The sequence below is a fragment of the Mustela putorius genome, unplaced genomic scaffold, assembly GCF_011764305.1.
Source record: "Mustela putorius furo isolate JIRA1106 unplaced genomic scaffold, ASM1176430v1.1 tig00003859_pilon_pilon_pilon, whole genome shotgun sequence".
Taxonomy (NCBI): domain Eukaryota; kingdom Metazoa; phylum Chordata; class Mammalia; order Carnivora; family Mustelidae; genus Mustela; species Mustela putorius.
This window is the reverse complement of record NW_025422011.1, coordinates 1201451-1215812: the sequence shown is the minus strand read 5'-3', so window position 1 is coordinate 1215812 and position 14362 is coordinate 1201451. Positions and strand designations below refer to the sequence as shown.

Sequence of the window (14362 nt, the reverse complement as noted above, 5' to 3'; positions counted from 1 at the left end):
CACTGTCCCTTCCTTTGCTCAGGCTTCATCTTCTCTTGCTGGACTATGTCATCAGCCTCTTTCGAGTCTCTTTGCCTCCATCTTGCCTGCAGTCAGGCCCTTCTCCATATGCACACAGCATGATTTTTTTTTTGACATTACAAATCTGAGCATGCTTAAACCCTTCGGTGCTTCCCCCCCCCAGCTCCATTACCTTTAGGACAAAGTCACAGCTGTGAGCCCAGCCTCCAAGGCTGCACTACCCCTGCTGGCCTCTGTGGGCCCACCTTCCCCTTCCCTTTGCATTCCAGCTGCTCTAAACTGCTGGCGACTCTCACAAGGTCCTGAAAGCCTAGCACAGTGCTCAGCAAATGTTCACTGAATAGCAGTCATTCTATTAACAATAGCTAGCATTTACTGAGCATTTCCTTCTTGCCGGGCACATCTACAGATGAAGAAGCTAAGGCTCAGAGAGGTTAAGCAACTTACCTAAGGTCACACAGCCAGTCAAGAGGGGTCCAGATCTGTTGTCCATGCCTGCTCTGTGAGCTGCTGAGTAAAATAGATGCCCACCCACCTCCCCAACCTTTCTGGCCCCAGCCTACCTCACAAGTGCCCCATTCTGCCCTTGCTTGCCTGTACCCTAGTCTCTCTCCTCAGCGCAGTCTAGAGCAGCTCCTAGGGGGAGGAGGGCAGCAGAGCCCTCTGCTCAGGGAGTCCCCTGAGCCTGGTCCTGCCCCCTTCCCCAGACGTGGAACATGGAGCATGGGTGCTGGGACACAAACTGTGCTCCGTCATGGTGAAGCAGGAGCAGAGCCCGGAGCTGCCCGTGGACCCTCTGGCTGCCTCCTCGGCCATGGCCGCTGCAGCCGCCATGGCCGCCCCCCCGCTGCTGGGCCTCAGCCCCCTGTCCAGGCTGCCCATCCCCCACCAGGTGAGCCTGAGGACTGTTCCCAGGGGCTGAGGGAGGGACACCGGGGTTGGGGGTGGGGGTGGGCCTCTGTGGGAAGAGGCCTCGGAAGCCTTGCGTAGCCTGGGGCTGTGTGAACTGGGAGCAACCTGAGGGTCAGAACTCTTGCACCAGGCCTCTGCCGACCCCTTGGGCTGCCCCTTCCCCGTCCTAGAATGGGAACAAGCTGTAGCACCCTCGGAGGAAGCTGGGGCCCCTCGCTGTATGCAGAAGGCAGCTGACAGGGACCTGGGCAGGGCTGAGCACCAGGGGCCTGGTCCAGGGCCTCAGGGATGGAGAAAGCCCAGGTCATATAACTCTCTCAAAAGTGTTGGGATTTTTAAAAAAGAAAGACCAAAATGAGAATACAACAGTTGCACTGTGTTTCAGTTGTATATGTTTGTGAGATCAATATTTTTTACCTCATACATTCAGGCCATCCCTCCCCCCACGACGCCACCCCCCCACACCCCCTCACCCACCCCCTACTCTCCATGATACGCATTCAACTCTAGATCCAACAGGAACATCTGAAGAGCCTCCTGGGAATGCGAGCCCCAGACTCTGGGCCCTGCCTGGGTCCCAGCTCAGCTCTCATTTGTGCTCTGGGCATGTTGCCCCTCTCTTTCTTCCTCAGCTTTCTGATCTGTAAAATGGGAGCGTGAACTGCCTCTAAGGGGCTCCAAGCCCTGAGTCTACAATGTAAGGGCCTGCTTGAAATGCCTACATTTGGGGTTTGACTGGCTCTGCCCCCTGCTGGCCACCACGTCTCACCTGATCAAAATGTATTCCGCCCAAGGCCAAGATTAGCCCCTTCCTACCCACCCGCCCCCCACTGACCCAGATGACCAAGGGCCCCTTGCAAAGACGGAAGATCTTTTGTGACCATCTCCAAGATGGCTCAGCGACTCCTCAGGCCTTGCCAAAGCAGGAAAGGAAGGCGCAGCAGCAGCGAGAGCCAGCCTCGGGAGGCGGGGCACGTGCCTCAGAGAGGGAAACTGAGGCTCAAGGAGCTAAGGGACTTGCCCAGAATCACACAGTGAGAAATAATGAGCTGCAGGGCGCCTGGGTGGCTCAGTTAGTTAAGCATCCCACTCTTGGTTTCTGCTCAGGTCATGATTTCCAGGTCGTGAGATCAAACCTGCTTAAGAGCCTCTCTCTCTCTCTCTCTCTCTATCCCTCCCCCACCTCTCTCCCCCTCTCTCTAAAAAAACAAAAACAAAAATCCCACACGCGGAAATAATGAACCGCATTCCAAAACTGGCCTCCAAGTCTCAGAAGCCCACACTTTCCACTCTAGTAAGAGCGCGATGCCCTTGTGGAAGGTCCAGGAACCAGAAGCTGGCATTGTTGGTAATAGGCTGGGTGACACACCCTCCCGCATCACAGTGCCTTCTCTGTCCCCTGAGGGCTGAGCTGGGATGCAGACCAGAGACTCTCCAAGGTCCCTGCCAACTTGAACCTTCTGTGATTCTTACTCATCTGCCCACATTGGAGGCTCTGTGTCGCACCCACAGTGTCATGGCCTCTCTCTGCTGGCTGTGGACCCAAAAGAGAGACTCAGCCCTGAAATCCAGCACCCCAAAACATGGTGCCTTCCACAAAGAGAGAACCAGTCAGATGCATATTGAGAATCGTGTGTAGGAAGCCAAGAATGTTCTTTTTTTAAGTTCAATTAATTAACACATAATGTATTATTAGTACCAGAGGTAGAGGTCGGTGATTCATCAGTTGCATGTAACACCCAGTGGTCACTACATCACATGACCTCCTTAATGTCCATCACCCAGAGACCCCATCCCCTCTCCCCCTCCCCTCCAGCAGCCCCCCATTTGTTTCCCATGGTTAAGAGTCTCCTGTGGTTTGTCTCCCTCTCCGATTTCATCTTGTTTTATTTTTCCCTCCCTTTCCCTATGCTCCTGTTTTCTTTCTTAAATACTGCATAGGAGTGAAATCCTATGATAATTGTTTTCCTCTGATTGACTTATTTGCATAGCATAATTCCTTCTAATTCTATCCATGTCATTGCAAATAGCAAGATTTCTTTTTTTTAATAGCTGAGTAATATTCCATGGTATGTATGTATGTGTGTGTATATATCTACACACACATATATATCACATCTTCTTTATCCTTTCAGCTATCAATGGACATCTAGGCTCTTTCCATAGTTTGGCTATTGTGGACATGGCTGCTATAAACACTGGGGTGCACATGCCCCTTCAGATCACTACATCTGTAGCTTTGGGGTAAATACCCAGTAGGCCATGCATGCTCTTGATGCCCTTTCTGGAACAGCAAGTTGGAACATAAAGAAATAGCAGCGCGTGTTTGTTTAAAACATAAATCTAGTTCTGTCAGTCCCTTGCGATACACCCCATCAGGGACTCTTTATTGTTTCAGACTTCTTTGCCTGGCCCCTTTCTACCTTCTGTGAATCCTACCACCACCCCCACCCCACCCCCTGCCCAGGTCTTCTGGTCTTGTTTCCTACCACTCCCTCCTGGCACACCCCTACACTCTGGACACCCCCAAATACCTGCAGATTCCAGAGCCAGCCATGCTCTCTAGCCCCTTGGGCCTTTGCAGATGGAAATTCCTTTCATTTCACTTACCACCTGCCTTGTCCTTTATCTGGAACATTCCTGTTTATACTTCAAGACTCCTTTCAAGATTCAGCTGCCTAGAGAGCTCACCCCGCGCCCCCAGCCAGTTCAGGCCTTCTTCATGGGCACTACTGTTGCCATTCACTGAACAGCAACAATGTGCCAGACATTACTTTTCTCCTCTTGGCAACCCATATACCAAGGCCTGTGACCTTCAGAGTCAGCAAAGAGCAGCTTCCATTAAAGAGATGGCCTTGCCCTTGGAGGCCACAAGAAGCCCTCCTTCTCCAAGCTTAGGTCTAAACTACACTAGCTACTTAGCTATCATTCTCTTCTCTTAGGTCTGACTTGACTTCTCGAAGCCTCAGAACTTGCCTCTCCTCCATCTGGGCTGTGCCCAGAACCCTGGGTCTATCCACCTCCTTAATTGTGCAGAGCAGACCGCCAGCCCTAGGGAGGGTGGGAGGTTGAACGGCATGGTGGGGACAGCCCCAGGGGCAGCTGATGGAGCTGGACCTGTCTCTTCCTCAGGCCCCAGGAGAGATGACTCAGCTGCCAGTGATCAAAGCAGAGCCCCAGGAGGTGAATCAGTTCCTCAAAGTGACACCGGGTAAGTGTGTCCAGAGAGGGACTCTTTCTTTCCAGTCTTGGGCAGACAGCATCCTTTGGCCCAGCCCATCCATCTCCCTCAACAGCCCCCATATCTCCCCAGAATACCCTTTCCTCCCTGCCCTGTGCACTTTCCAACCATCCAGCTCCCTTTTTACCTAGTCTACAACTGTCATCTCTGTTATTGACACCCTCACCCTGTTAGCTAATCCCCCCTCCTGTCATTCACTAATGGAAGCCCACTCTATGGTCACCCATCCATCCATCCACCCATTCATTCATCCATCCATCCACAAGACTTAGTTGGGCATGTCTCAGGAAGCAGAGACAGAAGACAGGTCCTGTGCCAGTAGATCACAGAGTAGTGAGAGCCAATTTCATAGCACAGGTATGGGTTAAAGATGGCAGATTTTCCAGGAGGCTGTGAAGGCACATCCCCAGATCTGACAGGGGAGAAGGGAACAGAGAAAGCTTCTTGAATTGGCCAGAAGAAGAACAGGCTGACCAAATCTTTCCAACCCTATCTCATTAATTCATCAAACATTCATTGAGCATGTACTGTGTATCAGGCTCCGGGCTGAGTAGCACAAGGTTTAGAAAGATGAATAAGACCCAAGCTTCGCCCTCCCATTGCTCCCTTCCTCGGAGAGAAGATTCACAGAAGGTAGGAAGGGGCCATCGTGAAAACACATCATGTTGTAAAGCGCTCTTCAATCCGTAAGGCATCTTCACAGACATGAGCTCATTGTGTCCTCACGGCTCCCTGCAGTCCATTCATTCCCTTCCAGTAGGGAAGTGAGGCTGGGAGGGGTTAAGAAATAGGACTACAGGTCACACACCTGGGGCACATGACAGCAGAACTTGAACTCAGGCCCCCTGACTCCATATTCCAGGCTCTTTACCTTATGGCATTCTTAAGAGGCAAATGAAAGTCCAGGGAGAGAGAGAGGACTCCTCCAGGGGGGCAGCTCGAGGCAGAGTCTGGAAGGACGTGGCTGTTCCTCTGGAGCCTCAGCCTGCTCCGCAATGATCAGGGCTTTCTGTGCTGTCCTGGGAGCTCTCCCTGCTGGGCTCTCGGTCCTCGTGGCTCTACCTAGGCCTTTCTCTGACCACCTACAGCGTGTCAGTCTTCCTGATGCTGTAACCACAGAGCAGGAGTGGGGAGGGGAGGCTTCGGACTGCAGGGCTCTTGGCTAGTGTGCTTAGAGCCCAGTGCCTGCTGTCCTGTCACACTCAAGTTGGAAGTGGAAACCCTGAGATTGCTGTGGCTGATGTTTGGCAGTGGGAAAAAGGAAGTGACAGAGGCTGTTGCTTTCCCTGCCTGATCCCCATGGGTCTGGCTGTGGGCAAACTCCAGTCCCCTCTGGGGTTACCAGTGGAGGCTCCCAAGGGCCTGGACCCTGTGAAGTCAGGGAGGGGGAGGGACTTCGAGAATCTGGCTTCCATGATAGTCACACCAGGGACCGGGCTTAAAGGAGCCAGGCTTCTGTGGCGTCGGAGACAGGCTGGCATTCAGAAATGAACTTCCAGGATGTTAGCTTAACTTTCTGACATGGCAGAGGAGCTTCTGATGGGATAGCTGGTCAAGGCCCCAGTGTTCCGTCCCCCACAGTGTCGGGGGGACCCGGCTGACCTCTGATGTCCGAGCAGAGGTGGGCTGCAACCCTGCTAACCTGGATTCCCCCTGCTCTCCCCAGAGGACCTGGTGCAGATGCCTCTGACGCCCCCCAGCAGCCACGGCAGCGACAGTGACGGCTCCCAGAGTCCCCGCTCTCTGCCCCCCTCCAGCCCTGTCCGGCCCATGGCCCGCTCGTCCACGGCCATCTCCACTTCCCCCCTTCTCACCGCCCCTCACGTAAGCAGCTGGGGGCGGGCTGGCCCTAGAGGTGAGGGATTGAGTAAGTCCACCCTGCACAAGAGCAGCGATGAAGGGTCTGGGACCTCCAACCCTGATGGTCCCCATCCCCACAAGCATTCAGAGAGGTGTGTGCCCAGCAGATGAGAGTGAGAATCTTTTCATCCTGCTCTGGGGTAAAGAGGAAACAGGTAGAGAAGTCCAAGAAGCTGCCGAATCCCCACTGTGGCAGGGACTAGAGGCAGGACTAGAACTCCACATTACCGGGGATGATGGCTCAGGCCAGCTCCAAGGAGCACTGCTTGGGGAGTGGTGCTCAGGAGGCCCAAAATTGCCCTGGGAAACATGGAGCTGAGTCCTGTGTGGAGCCTCCCAAGCAAAGATCATAGTGCAGGTAAAAGGGTTGCTGTCTAGTGGCTCCAAACAAGTAAGCTTTGAGGCTGTGGATTCCAGTATGGAGTCTGGGGGGCCCCTACGCCCACCCTGAGATAATATACTGAGCACCTAACATGCTGGGCTCCCAGCACTGTTGCTACATGTTAGCGGATTTTTTTTTTTTCATGTTAGCGGATTTAATCCAAGTCCACCCTATCTCAGATTAGGAAACCGAAGCTGAGAGAGTCAATGCCTTCCTTGAGTCACGCAGAGTCTATGGCAGAGCTTGGATTTGCACCCAGGGCTGTCTGGTTCCTAACCAGCATGTCTGACTTTCCACAGAAACTACAAGGGACATCAGGGCCACTGCTCCTGACAGAGGAGGAGAAACGCACCCTGATTGCTGAGGGCTACCCCATCCCCACGAAACTCCCCCTCACCAAAGCCGAAGAAAAGGCCTTAAAGAGGGTCCGGAGAAAAATCAAGAATAAGGTAAGGCATGAGCTGGACCCTGGCCCTGCCCCAGGGCTGCTTCCTGCTTCCTTGGTGGATGGGAGCCTCTGCTCCCCTGGTGATAACAGCCCTAAAATTGTGCCCCCCCCCGGAAATGGCTATGTGGCTGTGGTAACCCCTGTTTTGGGACCTCCCCCTCTAGATCTCGGCCCAGGAGAGCCGCCGTAAGAAGAAGGAGTACGTGGAATGTCTAGAAAAGAAGTAAGCATTCTGAGCAGGGTGGCAGGCCTGGGACCCACTCCCCACCTGCCCCTCTCCCCAGTGCTCGCTCCAAGGGCACCAGAGCAGGAGTGGGGATGGGAGGGGCACTCAGGGAGGGGGGGGCGGTGCAGAGGGGGCAGCAGTGAACCTGGGGACTGCCCCTGAGCTTGTGTCTGCTTGGCCCCCTCAGGGTGGAGACATTTACATCAGAGAACAACGAACTGTGGAAGAAGGTAGAGACCCTGGAGAATGCCAACAGGTAGGTAGTGCCCCCTGCATCGTCCGTGATCCCCGTCCTTCTCCAGGCAGGGCCCGGCTCTGGCATAGGCAGGAGACAGGCCAGATTGCTGAGTTCAGGATGACAGGAACCCCAGAAACATGGAACCCTGCAGCTTGCGACCCCTGGCTTCCCATCCTTTATCCACGCATAGGTCTAGACACCTGACAGGGTAGGTGAGCCGCTTAAATGAGTTGGTGTAGGGCGGTGGCCTTCAAAGCGGAATTCCCCAGGCCTGGGAACTATAGGAAATGCTGATTTTCAGGCCTGGAGCCAACCTACTGAATCAGGAACTCCTGGGAGGGCTCAGCAATCTGTGTTTTACTAAGCCCTCCAGGTGATGTTGACGTACCCTAACGTTAGAGCCCTAATGTTAGAACCCCTGCACGGGTGCTTGCCACTCCAAGCTCTTCTCATCAACAAGCAGCATCCGCACCACCTGGGGGCTTGTAAGAACCACAGGATCTCAGAACTCTCCCCACCCCCACCCCACCTTGCAGAATCAGAATATGCATTTCACCAAGATCTTTCCGTGATTCACACGCACTGTTTCCTTTGAGAAACCTCAGTATGGGGCCCAGCACGTAGCAGCTACCTAAAGTCACAGCCTGGGTTTTTTAATCCTACTCTGCCATTTTTGTGATCCTGTGAAAACCATTAAAGCTCTCTGGGCCCCGGTTGCTTTATCTAAAAGGGGACAATAGAAGCTCTATCTCCCAGGATTCTTAGGAAGATTCAATGACACAGTGCAGGTAAAAGGCCCAGCACTGTGCTTGGCATTTAGGAATACTCAATTCATGTTAGCTTTTCTTCTCCTCTTTTTTTTTTTTTATGGTTATTCTGAATTCTTGATAGTGCCTCGCCATGAGCCCACAGTAGGTCTCTAATAATTATTTGCTGGGGTAAATTGAAACAAGAGACGACAGTTGGTACTTAACCAATGCTCAACAGAAGGCTTTCTCCTTCTTTCCTTCCTTCTCCCCCAGCTTCTCCAGCAGGATCCAGCCACTCCCCCTAATTGACCTGGAGAATGCCCCCCACTCAGGGAAGCGGGGCGGGGGCCCACACCCCTCACCCCTCTACCTCTGGCCCAGATTCCTCTCTTGGCCCAAAATAGGGCCAGGCCCTTGGAGCTATTTCGCCACCTGCTGTACATTCTGGTAACTGCAGCCCCACTGGCCAGCTAGGTGGAGGAAAGAGAGTTAAACTATAGTTGGCCAGGCACTGGCTGAGCACCCCCTGTGTGTGCCCAGAGGGCTCCACGTTGGGTGGGACCCAGTCCTAGCCCTCAGGGAGCCCACAGTTAGTGAAGGAGACTGACGTGGAAATCCACGAACAGAAATAAGATGCTACAGGTCCCCGGATAAAAGCAACAGTGACAAAATTAACCAAAATGGTACCTACTATTTACTGGACCCTCTCTACACCATAAAAAAAAAAAAAAAAAAAAAAAAAAAAGAGGAGAAGAAAAGCTAACATGAATTGACACCTACCAGACATGGCTTTCTTATCCGTTCTGGCAGTCGTGGGGTACAAAGGAAGAAAAGTCAATGTAGCTGTGACTGGTGTAGGTGAAGATAAAGGTGACCTCAGCCCAGGTGGGGCAGACCTTCCAAACCCACTTTGGCAAGGAGCACCACAGAGCACCCCTGAGCTCCCATAGGGTGACCCAGAAAATTCACCCCAATAGACTCCAGGCTCCCCAGGCCACACCACAGACAGGACACCCGGGAGGTGACCTTTTCTGTCTTGACCGAAACGGGCACCTGGTGTGGAAGCCAAGTGTGGGGCTAGTCCGGGGACTCTCTGGGAAAGTTCCAGGAGGCAAAGATGCCTGCTGGGTGACCACTGTGCCCTCCTCAGGACCCTGCTCCAGCAGCTGCAGAAGCTCCAGACTCTGGTCACCAACAAGATCTCAAGACCTTACAAGATGGCCGCCACCCAGACTGGGACCTGCCTCATGGTAGGTGCTTTTCCCTCACCACAGGGCCACGCAAGGACAAGTGTTCCCCAGGCTGGCTTTCTAGGAAGGCAGGCAGAGCTCTGAGGGTTGGGCAACACCACCAGGGTACACCACCCTAGTGCCTGCTGGGCTGGCTCTTGAAGACCCCAGCCTCTTTCACCAAGCGCATGGAGCCTTCTAGAACATGACCTTCCCTGACCAGTTCTAACACAATGTGAATGTGCAGCAACGCGCATGAACCCAGTTAGGAGGTAGGGCAAGTCCCTTGAGGAGGCGGCTTCTATACCCTAAGGGGGAAAGGGCTTAGGGAGACACAAGGTTGGGAGACACTTGGTTCTTTCTTACTGGAATGAATAGTGAGTGAGGAGAAGGCTGAGCAAATCTCTAGAAACCCAAAAGAATGTGCAGGGTGTGGTTCAGGCATCTGCAGGTTCTGCACACTGTCTTAGGAATGTGCAGCCTGATACCTCCTGGCTACTCCCTGGGGCCTCTGAGATCCTCATGCTGTCTGGTGTCAGGCACTGCATGGGCGTGGCTTAGTTCCGGATGTGTGACTCTTCCTTGTCCTGCTGCAAATCTGGTGTGATGCTCTGTCCCCTCCCCCCCCAGGATCCCCCCATTCCTTTTTCCCTGTCCTGACTTCCCACCTTATAGGTGATATCCATGTTGACTACTTCCTTCTTTTTCTGACACTGCCTGTGGTGGCCCCTGAGGGGCTGAGATGGCCTGAGCAGCCTCCTCCACCTTCTCCAACAAGGGGAGAAGACCGCACATCTAGGAGGTGGTTGGCTCTGAGTGCTGCTTTCTTGGAAAAATACCAGGCTTTTTAATACCAATTGTTTTGGAGGAGAAGAATTGGGGGTGGCAGGCGTTGCACCCTCCCCCAACCTGCTCTGACCCCCGCTCTCTCCACTACCAGGTGGCAGCCTTGTGCTTCGTTCTGGTGCTGGGCTCCCTTGTGCCCTGCCTCCCTGAGTTCTCCTCCAGCTCCCAGACTGTGAAGGAAGACCCCGTGGCTGCTGACAGCGTCTACACAGCCAGTCAGAGTGAGTGCTCTCGGCCAGGCCATCTTCCATCAGTCCCAACGTCTGGGCATCAGCCAGATATAAGACAGGAGCCAGACGGGTTCCGGGTTGGCGACATCTTATTCTACCTCCTGGTTTTGCAGATGGGGAAACTGAGGCCCCCAATGGGTCCATGATTTATTCAACGTTAGTTGTAGAAATGGGGCTATGCTGCAGGTTCCCTGATCTCCCAGCCCACCCAAGAGTGGCCTGCAGGGGTTGGGGGGTGATTAGGGGACAGCAGGAATGTTCCCACCCTACTGCCGCCCCCCCCCACCCCGCCGGCCCCCATGAATTATAGTGCCAGTGGTTAAAGGGCATCTGCCAGGAACAATTAGCATTTCAGGACTGGGATAGCACATGAGTTTGGGTTCAAGGGCACTTTCTGATCAGACAGTGGTGGCTGAAGCATCGTGTTAAGGAATGCCAGGATGTCAAGCACGGCAGAGGAGGGGCAGCCGTGGTGGGAGCTCAGGTAGTTATCACCCCGCGGGGGACCGATGGTGATTAAGAGCATGGGGCCTCAAAGTTCGTCATGTCTGCCATTGCCACTTGCTAACTGCTTGACCTTGGGCACATGTCTTGAGCTCCCTAAGCTTTTGTGTCTTCATCTGAAAAACGGAAGTCCCAGTTCTGCACTCCCCAAGCATGGCCGTTGTCACAACTAAATGGCACAGGGAACACACACTCTTAGCACAGGGTCTGGTACACAGCAGGCGCTTACTCATTGAGTGCATCCCCTCTCTTTTTGAAGACCTTGCCAGGCGGCAAGAAAAGGTACACTAGGTGGGTGGCAAGGAAGGTGTTTCAGGTAGACCTACGGAGGAATGTTCTAACGGTCACATTGTCTACCGGAAACGAATCATCAGGCAGGACAGGAGGAGGAAGAGGAAAGAGATGGGGGTCAGAGAGGAAGGCGACGGGGAGGAGTAGGATTCAAGAAGGAGGGATAGGCTGGGAGAATGAGCTAGACCATCAGGGCCTTGAAAGGAGGAAGGGGTGGGGAGGGTTAGAGGAAGAGGAAGTGGAGGTGGCCAGCCAAAACCACTCCCTGGACAAGCGTGGCCTTAGAGGAGACAGGACAGTTGCAGAGGGAGGTGGGCCCTGGGGGTGTGAGAGTCGAGAAAGTCACATATCCGTTTTCCAAGGCCAGGGGCGCCCTGGGGTATTTGGAGGTAGAGGAAGCCCGAGGAGAGGAAGGGAGGGAAGTGGGGGGTTGGGCCAGTGTGGATGAACAACGGGAGTCCGAGGAAGGGAGGGAATGAATGAGCCCCTTGGAGAGAATGCAGTGGGTGGCAGGCCCAGTGTGTGTGTCTGTGGTAGGAAATGGCTTCTGGAGCCGGCTGGCTTTCCGGGCTGCTGCGTTGCTCAATGGCAGGGAGTATCCTTCACCTACTCTCTTAGGTCAGGGCCTGAGGGCCTGGAAGGTGGTGGTAGATCCTAGAGGCAGGCAGCCCTGTGTAGGCCAAAGTACCTGATAAGCTAGAACCTCAGTTACCTGTTCTCTGGAACAGGCCTAAGAATATCCCCTTTCCAGAAGTTTCTGTGAGATGCTCGTTATTTGATATACAGGTCAAAGGGCTTTGCACAATGCCTAGCACAGGGTAGATATCCAACAAACTGTTTCCTTTTCCTTCATTTTCCTGAAGGGCACACTAGGGCCTAGAACAGGGAAGAGGGAGCCAGGGTGGCTCTGGGGGTTACGCCTTTATCTAAGCCCCCCCTCACCACCCCCCACTTGGACTCCCTGCTCAGGGGGGAATTTGCTGTTCCACATCCCCCGCCCTAACCCACCTTGTGCTCATTCTCAAAAAAATAAAATCTCCACAAAAAAGAAAAATGGAAGGATTTTGATTCAAGGTCTCAGAGGAAGTGAGTAGTGGAAGTAGGATTAGAACCCAGTTCTCAGGGACGCCTGAGTGGCTCAGTGGGTTAAGCCACTGCCTTCAGCTCAAGTCATGATCCCAGGGTCCTGGGATTGAGCCCCACATCAGGCTGTCTGCTCTGCAGGGAGCCTGCTTCCTCTTCTCTCTCTCTCTCTGCCTACTTGTGATCTCTATCTGTCAAATAAATAAATAAAATCTTTAAAAAAAAAAAAAAAAACCCAGTTCTCAGATGCCCCACCTGGTACCCTCTGCTTGGGAAGAACTACTTTCTCGGAGTTCTTACTGAACAGTTTCAATCACTTTGTCCATAACGGTCTCAAACCACATCCACACGACCTCGACCCTAGTATGCCTACTTTATGGAGGAGCAAACTGAGGCTCAGAAAGGCTAAAGCAAAGGCCTAAGACACCAGAGGTCATACCCAAGGGCAGTGTTAGAGTTGGGGTTCTGACTCAGGCCCTCGTACTTCACTGGTGGGCCAGGAATGTGGCTGGGAGTGGGGAGGCTCGGCCTGGAGGCTCACCATCAGCTCTCTGTCCAGTGCCCTCCCGGAGCCTCCTGTTCTACGATGAGGGGGCAGGCTCGTGGGAGGATGGCCGCAGCGCCCTGCTGCCCGTGGAGCCCCCAGACGGCTGGGAGATCAAGCCTGGGGGGCCGGCTGAGCAGCGGCCCCAGGACCACCTGCAGCATGACCACCTGGACAGCACCCACGAGACCACCAAGTACCTGAGCGAGGCCTGGCCGAAAGACATCAGTGGAAACGGTACCAGCCCGGACTTCTCTCACCCCAAGGAGTGGTTCCGTGAGAGGTAGGTGGGCGGGGCCCCTTCCCTTCCCGGGCCCCAGGCTCCACCCATTCTCCACGGGGAGGGGGGCTGGACCCCATCTCAGCCACGCCTCCCCAAGGCCCCATCCCACCCGCATTCTGATCCAGCGTGCAGAGTGGTGAAAAGGTCCTCGATGGACAGACTCACCCCAGACTTCTGTTCTCTCTCCAGGGATCTCGGCCCCAATACCACCATCAAACTCTCCTAGGCGCATCAAGACCCAGGACACAGGACGTCGCCTCTGGCACCCGGAAGAGGGGTGGTCTTGCTCTCTAACCCGGATCCAGCTTGTCCCCCTGCCCCCTGGGCTCCCACCCCAGGAGAAGGGGTTCCACTTCGCCCCAGCCCTTCTTTGCCCCATTCCCTACCAGGGCCTCTCCTTTCCCCATCACATTTGGACTGTTCCCTTGGGCGGACCACTCTGTTCTCACCTCTCCCTCCCACAGCCATCCGTCCTTCTCAGATAAACCACTCACTGGGCTGACCCCCTCCTTTCTCATAATGACCGACTGGACCACTGCCTCCCTGCCCCCACCCACAAACACACCCATCAACACACCAACACACCCCCCCTCACCCCCCACCCCACTGTACAGAGACCAAGAACAGAAATTGTTTGTAAATAATGAACCTTATTTTTTATTATTGCCAATCCCCTAAAATATTGTATTTTACAAGTCTCCAGCCTCCCTTCACCCCTCCCTTGTTTTATATTTTATGAAGTTAGTGCGGGCTTTGCTCTTCCCCTGGCCCTCACCCGGCCTCCCCTGCCGCTGCCCAAGCCGCTGGGCCTTTTTAATTGCCAAACTGCTTCTTCCATCAGCTCAGCACAAGCTTTAAGAAGGCAAAAGTAAAAAAAAAAAAAAAAGATTCAGCATCAATTCCTGACTTTGTGCCTTTCTTCATGGTGGGGGAGGGGACCAGGACTGAGAGATGGGGAGTGAGAAGGGGAAATCGATCTTCTATTCTGCCAGGGGTTCATTGGGGGTGTGGGTATGTGGGGGGGGGCATTTCTCCCTCTTCCAGCGAGGTGCAGGATTCCGACTAGATGCTCCAAGGATTCCGCTGGAGGCTGTTCCTCCAACTGTTGACAATGGAGGCAGAGAAGCAGATCAGCCACAGTCTTGGCCTTTGGGGATGCGAACTGCTAGGATCAAGCCTGTCCTGTGGACCAGACGCTGTGCCGGACACTTCCCATGCTCTACCCAGTGTGGTCCTCCTGACACCTGCCAACATTTCAGCCCTCGTATCCTCTGC

At 54.0% G+C, this 14362-nt stretch overlaps 1 protein-coding gene across 2 annotated transcripts in view; it reads left to right on the top strand.

The window, feature by feature from the left end:
• CREB3L1 (cAMP responsive element binding protein 3 like 1) overlaps positions 1–13986 on the top strand; it is a 34871-nt gene extending 20885 nt beyond the window's left edge. Inside the window, exons 3-12 of one of the 2 annotated variants that reach the window (XM_004763149.3) lie at positions 729–913; positions 4066–4144; positions 5841–5998; positions 6716–6865; positions 7029–7087; positions 7278–7346; positions 9228–9327; positions 10247–10373; positions 12820–13087; positions 13277–13986. In XM_004763149.3, the coding sequence (XP_004763206.1) occupies positions 729–913; positions 4066–4144; positions 5841–5998; positions 6716–6865; positions 7029–7087; positions 7278–7346; positions 9228–9327; positions 10247–10373; positions 12820–13087; positions 13277–13313 (1232 nt within the window). In that variant the 3' untranslated portion in view covers positions 13314–13986. The remainder of the gene's footprint in view (positions 1–728; positions 914–4065; positions 4145–5840; positions 5999–6715; positions 6866–7028; positions 7088–7277; positions 7347–9227; positions 9328–10246; positions 10374–12819; positions 13088–13276) is intronic. The other variant, XM_045065962.1, reaches the window with a different exon arrangement.
• Positions 13987–14362: the final 376 nt, after the last annotated feature.